At 35.4% G+C, this 6,991-nt stretch overlaps 1 protein-coding gene across 1 annotated transcript; it reads left to right on the top strand.

Annotated features, from left to right (window-relative positions):
• The first annotated feature begins 1,979 nt into the window (after window positions 1-1,979).
• Window positions 1,980-6,456, top strand: LOC102583016 (uncharacterized). Its single transcript, XM_006359135.2, has 9 exons — window positions 1,980-2,178; window positions 2,836-2,912; window positions 3,000-3,138; window positions 3,314-3,384; window positions 3,570-4,154; window positions 4,292-4,885; window positions 5,013-5,225; window positions 5,363-5,509; window positions 5,665-6,456. The coding sequence occupies exons 1-9, from the start codon at window positions 2,151-2,153 to the stop codon at window positions 5,923-5,925; spliced, it is 2,115 nt and encodes a 704-aa protein (XP_006359197.1). The 5' UTR covers window positions 1,980-2,150; the 3' UTR covers window positions 5,926-6,456.
• Window positions 6,457-6,991: the final 535 nt, after the last annotated feature.

Raw genomic sequence — 6,991 nt, 5'->3', positions numbered from 1 at the left:
TTTTATTGATTTAAGTGCGAGTGTTACAATCTCTATTATTCCTCTGAATTCGCCTTTTCAAATATAATTCAAGGGCTATTGAGCTTGATCTTGAACTTGAGATTTTTCTCGATCTTGATCTTGATCTTGATCTTGATCTTGATCTTGATCTTGATCTTGATCTTGATCTTGATCTTGATCTTGATCTTGATCTTGATCTTGATCTTGATCTTGATCTTGATCTTGATCTTGATCTTGATCTTGAACTTGGACTTGGACTTGGACTTGAACTTTATCTTGATCTTGACTTCTAGTTGAATCCAAGGGCTTCGAGCTTGATCTTGAATTTTAATCTTGATCTTGAACTTGGACTTGAACTTGAACTTTATCTTGATCTTGAACTTGATCTTGAACTTGAACTTGAACTTTATCTTGATCTTGACTTCTAGTTGAATCCAAGGGCTTTGAGCTTGATCTTGAATCCGGCGGTCTTGATCTTGATCGTTCTTGAGACTTGAACATTCTTGAAACTTGAATGCTTGAATTCTAGAACTCTTGAACTTGTAGAGAAATCTGCAGCTTTTGATCCACGAGCTTTCTCTAGCTTCTTGTTAAAATTCTTGGTCCTCCTTTCTGAATTCTGAAGACCCCTATTTATAGTTTTAGAATAGGGGAGTTGTGATTGAAATAGAATTCTCTTCGGCCAATAAGATTTAAGTGACATGACATATGAGCTTTATGGAAGCGGGGCTTTAATTAAATTCATATTTATTGAATTTAAATAATTAAACTCAAATTATATCAATCCATAATATTTATTTGGACTAACATATTAATGAATTTTAATATAATCCGAATCATTTTAATAAATTTATATTTAAATAAATTTTAAATGATTACATCCATGACTTTAAAAAAATCAATTAATAGGTATGTTTTTAAAAAATAAATAAATTTAATTTGTTAGATATGTTCTAAATAAGTCAATTGAAAAATTATTTATTCATAAATTACATTAGTTGTTGATAATTTTTATCCAAACATCTATTGATAAAGCTTCAACAACGATAATGATGAAGACGGTATAGTTGTATAGCTAAAATAAGAAGAAAGAAAGAGAAATTAAAAAAAATATGAGAAAAATAAAATAAAATAAAATTGGCAACTCACTCTCTCAAAGAGAGTGAAATACAATCTATATGCCAAGTCATAAGGGGTTATTTATTTCATTTTGAAGTAGTTTGGGGGTAATACGATTCCCCTGGAGTATAGATGTGTAGTTGGAAATCCGGTAATAGGCTAGGTTGTCGTTGACCATTTTCTCTTCTTTTTTTTGAATTTTTATACACTTGTAAAACAAATTATAATTATTAAATTATTATACTGCAAAATATATGAAATCATAACAAATTAATTAGTATATAATATTTTTAAAAACCAAAAAAATAAAATAAAATTACTGAACCTAAATTATCAAAATACCGTAACCAACATAGTGAGTAGTGGAGTATTATTTTTGGGGTAATACTTATCCACACCGGATGTATACATCGAGCCAATACATGCATGTAATGTATTTAAATTTATAGTTTATTTTACTTAGTCATAATTAATTAACATGTATTCTACTTTATTAAATCATGTAATAATAGAAATTATATTAATTTGATGTAAACACCCAATGGAGATAAGTTTTTTTCTTATTTTTGTGTCTTCATTTCTTTGGTTTCTTAGTGAGAGGGTTAATGCAATTGCAAGGAAACTGCAAAAGTATACACCTAAAAGAAATCACAAAATAGACATTTTTGTCCTATTTAAAAAAAAGCCTCTCTAAGCATTCAAACTATTGACCACTAATATAATGCCACATCAGCTCAAATGAGATGGCAGTAGTCAGATCTGCAAATATATGAAAATTAAAGGGCCTTTAAGAGCAAATACGTGGTGCTATTTGAATCACAATCCCTTTAGAGAACAAAATCTTCTCTCTCTCTCTCAAAACCCAAACCTAAACCCTCTTTTTATTTCTTTTTTCTTTCTCTCTCTCTACTAGTGTGGCGGCTGAAACTCTCTCGAACCCATCTCTTCTCTTCTAGGGTTTCTATCTCCTTCCTTAAACCCTCTTCATCTTCAGGGTTTTACAGCTTCTCCTGTTGAAGATCTAGCTCGGAATGGCTGCTGGTGCTCCTCCTGCTGATCGTATCCTTACCATATCTACTTTTATATGGGTATTCATTGCTTTTCTTTGTTTTTTCCTGTTAAAATCTAATCAACCCAAGTTTTCTTTTTATATATGAGGAGATTCATATACAGTAGATATATGTATGTCCGTGTTGATGTGGTAGGTTTTTATTTTTATCTGATTCTATTCGGCTTCGGTAGATCTGAGCTTGCCAAATCTGTTGCTGTTGGCTGCTTGATTTGTGTTTCTTTTTCTTTTTTTAATCATGTAGAGCGATGTTTGTGTTTTTCTTATACAGAACCTTGTTTTTTTTGGGCTTTTCTATATGGGATTCAATTGTTTTGTTTCTTCGTTTGTTGGTATATTCAACTTATACTTGTTGGTGGGTTAGCTGTTTGGTGATATACGACTCTTTTTTACCGAGGATTTATTTTGGTTCAAAAAGTTATGTGCTAATTTGTTTAATTATTTGAAATGGCGGAATTGGAGTGTTATAAGCTAATTTGTGTGAATTTATTATTTATTAAGTAGTACATAATTTGAAAAGTCATGCTTTGTTCAGTCCAAATTTGATTGGTATTATTGGAATTTGTTTCTCTTGGTTTAGTTGTTAGTCACTTCTTTTGGGAAATTGTGGAGAATTTTTTTGTTTTTCTTTTACTGTTACGCGGTAGAAGCTGCAGATTTGCTGCAGAATTTGTCATTGGATTCTCGGAGTAAGACTCTTGAAATTGCAGACGCAAAAAAGAAAGTAAGTTTTCTTTAATCATTTATCTAAATGATTGATTTCATTCAATTGGTCTACAGTTCCTAATTGGAAATTTTGATTCTTTTTCAGCCTTCTGGGAACCCTACACATGGGGCAAACGGTCAGGTTCAGTCGACAGATCGGTCTGTGACACCTGTGTTGCCGGAATTCATGGATCCAAATTTGTGCTATGTTCCTAACAGTTATACCTCAACAGCATACTATTATGGTATGCTAATTTCAGCTTCACTTCGTGTCAGTGTTAGAACAACATATTAAGTACTTTTGCTATGATTTATAAAATAAAGTACTTCTATTTAGATAAATAATGTCTTATTTATTTATTTATTATTTTTAGCATATGATAGTGTGCTTTTACTAACATATTTTTGTATCTGCTGTAGGATATGATGCTTCTGCTAATGAGTGGGAGGACTATGCACGATATGCGAATCCGGATGGAGTTGAGATGCCTGTAAATTATTCTGCTTGAACTCTTGCTACAATATTTGATGTGTTAATCTTTTTTCCTGTATTGACATTTTGGTGTAATGAGATATTTTGTTGCTGTCCTGACTTGCTTCTTTGTAGATCAATCAGATATTATTTTTCTCTTTTTTTTTTGTGTATGTTTGAGGTTTTGATTTAATTGAAATGCAGGGAGTTTATGGAGACAACAGCTCACTTATCTATCATCATGCCTATGGATATGCACCCTATAGTCCATATTCACCTGCTACTTCGCCTGTCCCTACTGTGGGGCATGATGGCCAACTTTATGGATCGCAACAATATCACTATCCGTATTTCCAGCCACTCCCCCTGACCAGTACTTCAAACACTACTTCAGCTGCCCTGCCAAAAGGTGAGATTGCCACCTCTGCAGCAGCTGCTGACCAAGCATCATTATCTGTGGATTCTGCTAAAGGTAACTCTAATGTCGTTGCAAATGGTGGTGTAAAGGGAAATACTGGGCATATGCCTGTGAGGCCTGCATTCCAGAATTCATCCTTAAATGCTAATGGTTCTTATGGACCTGGCACATTGCCTGGAGGAGCTGCTTCAGGTTATCAGGACCCTAGACTGGGTTTTGATGGTGTGCATTCTCCTATTCCATGGATTGATGGGTCAATGTTCACTGATGGGCAAGCCAGGCCAGTGGCGAACAATTCTTTTACGCCATCATTTTCTAACGGCTATGCTGCTCCATCAACAAAGAATCAGAATGTTCATCCACATGTAATGGTATGTTATTCGAGAGTATTGATCTGTTCTTTTTCTTCCTACATTTACAGTCTCCTTTAGAAACTTGTAGTAGTTACTCCAGTATCTGTGTTTAAGGCAATTACTTGTTGATACTGATTCTACTGTTTTATTGTCAGGGCATGCACCACCCAAGGCCTTCATCTGGCGTGAACACAACTAATGGGTATATGAATAGGATGTATCCCAACAAATATTATGGGCAGTTTGGGAACACATTCAATTCTGGCATGGGGTTTGGGCCTAACCGGTATGATACTCGCGCTACAGGTCGTGGGTGGATGACAGTTGATAACAGGTCTAAACCCAGGGGTAGAGGAAATAGTTTCTATGGCTATGGCAATGAAAACATGGATGGTTTAAATGAGCTCAACAGGGGACCGAGAGGTAAAGGATCCAAGAATCAGAAGAGTTTTACACCAGTTGCTCTGGCAGTCAAGGGGCAGAACATCCCCCTTGCTGTAACCAAAGATGCTGAGGAAGTTAAACCAAGCCTGATTCCTGACAGAGAACAATACAACCATCCAGATTTTCCAGTGACATATGCTGATGCCAAGTTCTTTATCATCAAGTCTTACAGTGAAGACGATGTGCACAAAAGCATCAAATATAATGTGTGGGCTAGCACACCAAATGGCAACAAGAAGCTTGATGCTGCTTACCAAGAGGCTCAACAAAATTCTGGAGGCTGCCCAGTTTTTCTTTTCTTCTCGGTGAGCTTTCTTCGATACATTGCTCTAGCCTTTTTTGTTAATTCTGGTCATACATGAAAATACATATGATCATTATTTTTTTTGATTCACATCCTCATGATTGCTCATTTTTGGTCTTTTTATCCAGGTAAATACAAGTGGACAGTTTGTTGGTGTTGCAGAGATGGTAGGGCCAGTTGATTTCAACAAGAATGTGGAGTATTGGCAGCAAGACAAGTGGGTCGGCTGTTTTCCTGTCAAGTGGCACATTGTGAAGGATGTACCAAATAGCTTGTTGAAACACATCACACTGGAAAACAACGAGAACAAGCCTGTTACGAACAGCAGAGATACTCAGGAGGTATGTGACTGGTTTTAATATTGTGAGAAAGAAGGGTAGTGTTTTTTGGGCGTGGTGTATAGTCTGTCCTTGTTAATTTGACTGTTGTATAAATGTCAATAGTAAGTCTTTACCAGCTGTTTCTCTGTTTGGTACAGGTTAAAGTGGAGCAGGGTCTGCAAGTGCTCAAGATATTTAAGGATCATATTAGCAAACAGTGCATCCTTGATGATTTTGAGTTCTATGAGGATCGTCAGAAGAGAATTCAGGATAAGAAGGCCAAGCAACAGCTATTCCAGAAGCAGGTAGCTTCTTTGTGCTTGGATTGTTTGCTATCAGATGAATTTGAAAAAGAACATGATGGGGTGCTTTCATTTGGGCATTTGACAGTACTCAATGTCTTCATAACTTGATCTCTTTTTGGTAGTAAAATATGGGTTTTTTTCTTTGGTTGTCTCAGTCTCAGGTATGGGAAGGTAAAGCTACTGAAGAGAAGAACAGAGATAATTCAAAGGTTGACCTCAAGTCACAGAAACCTTCAGAAGTTTCTGCTTGCTTGAACAAAGAAAATTTACCGGCTGCTGCCCAGACTACTACTGTGGAAGTCAAGCTTACCGAAATTGTACCAGTTACAAAATCAGGAGATGATGTGAAGGATGCTAAACCAGTCACTATATCAGAAAAGAAACCTGTAGCAAATGGGGCTTCTAATGGATGCTAACTTCAGCTAATGAAGGGTGGTCTGTGGTTAAGAGGTCCTAGATTGGAGCTTTATGACTACATGATATGCACATGAGTGGTGCTTGGTTAGATCTCATAACCATGGCTTCCCTTGTTATCCGAGCAGCATTTGGAGTTGGTTGTTGCTGGAAATAAGTTCTCAGAGAAAATTCAATATTTGGCAGGAAGTCTAGAGTCATCTGTTTCTAGAAGAGTTGGGAAAGTATGGAAGGCCCCATTTTCCCTCGTGGGACAGTTTCTTGGTGTTTTAGCTTTGATTAGTTTCAGACCTTGGTTTGGGTTTATGAATTTTTTTTGTTTCTTTCGTCTTGTGGCTTATTTTAGGCAATTCCTTTTTCCTTGTCAAGTTACACGTGTTTTAGATGAGGGTTTTTGGTATATTAGTCTGTCTTATCAATCTGTTGTGGCAGTTTAGCATTGCTTCCCCCACCTTAAAACTAATGGATAGAGCTAGAAACGAGGTCGGAGTATATTAAACTTTCAGGAAGCTGTTAATGCTCGTTGGTTCTTTTTCTCTTAATTCATTTTTACTGCAACATCAATCGTGTTAATTGTGTGTCGTGATTGTCCTGTTAATAACTAGGATGTATGTGAAAAGTTGTCATCCTAGAAGAAAATTATAGTTTCTGTGGCAAGTTATAAAAATTTACTTGTTTTCTTCCCGAGAAAATGAAATAAATAGTTCCTAAACTATCACAGTAGGTCTAAAATGGTCTTTTAACTATACACCCTTTTGTCAAGTTTGGTCTATATCACTTTTTATATAAAGGTTGAATTCTGTCTCTTTTCTTTTTTCCACCTCTTTTTCTCCATTATCTCATTGTTTCCTCACTTTATTTCTTTTTAGTTCTTCTCCATTGACTTTCTTTTTTGTCATTTCCTTTGTCTATTATCTCACTATTTTTTCACTTTTTTTTTTTCCAATTCTTTTCTTCATTGTCTGTAATTATGTCGTTAATCGTTATTTCATGCGAGTTAAAGCAAAATGCAAAGTAACGAACACAATTGAGAAAATATTATTCTATTTTCATGTTAATAATTGGTCA

Source organism: Solanum tuberosum, unplaced genomic scaffold (genome assembly GCF_000226075.1).
Source record: "Solanum tuberosum cultivar DM 1-3 516 R44 unplaced genomic scaffold, SolTub_3.0 scf00288, whole genome shotgun sequence".
Taxonomy (NCBI): Eukaryota; Viridiplantae; Streptophyta; class Magnoliopsida; order Solanales; family Solanaceae; genus Solanum; species Solanum tuberosum.
The sequence above is the reverse complement of the archived record's forward strand: the minus strand, read 5'-3'. Positions and strand labels throughout refer to the sequence as shown.

What these genes read in the sequence shown, in the direction of transcription:
- LOC102583016 (XM_006359135.2), top strand. Translation starts at nt 2,151, where the DNA reads ATGGCTGCTGGTGCTCCTCCTGCTGATC. An exon ending in ATGTTCATCCACATGTAATG is followed by an intron (nt 4,155 to 4,291) that starts GTATGTTATTCG and finishes TTTTATTGTCAG; the next exon opens with GGCATGCACCACCCAAGGCC. An exon ending in AACAGCTATTCCAGAAGCAG is followed by an intron (nt 5,510 to 5,664) that starts GTAGCTTCTTTG and finishes TGGTTGTCTCAG; the next exon opens with TCTCAGGTATGGGAAGGTAA.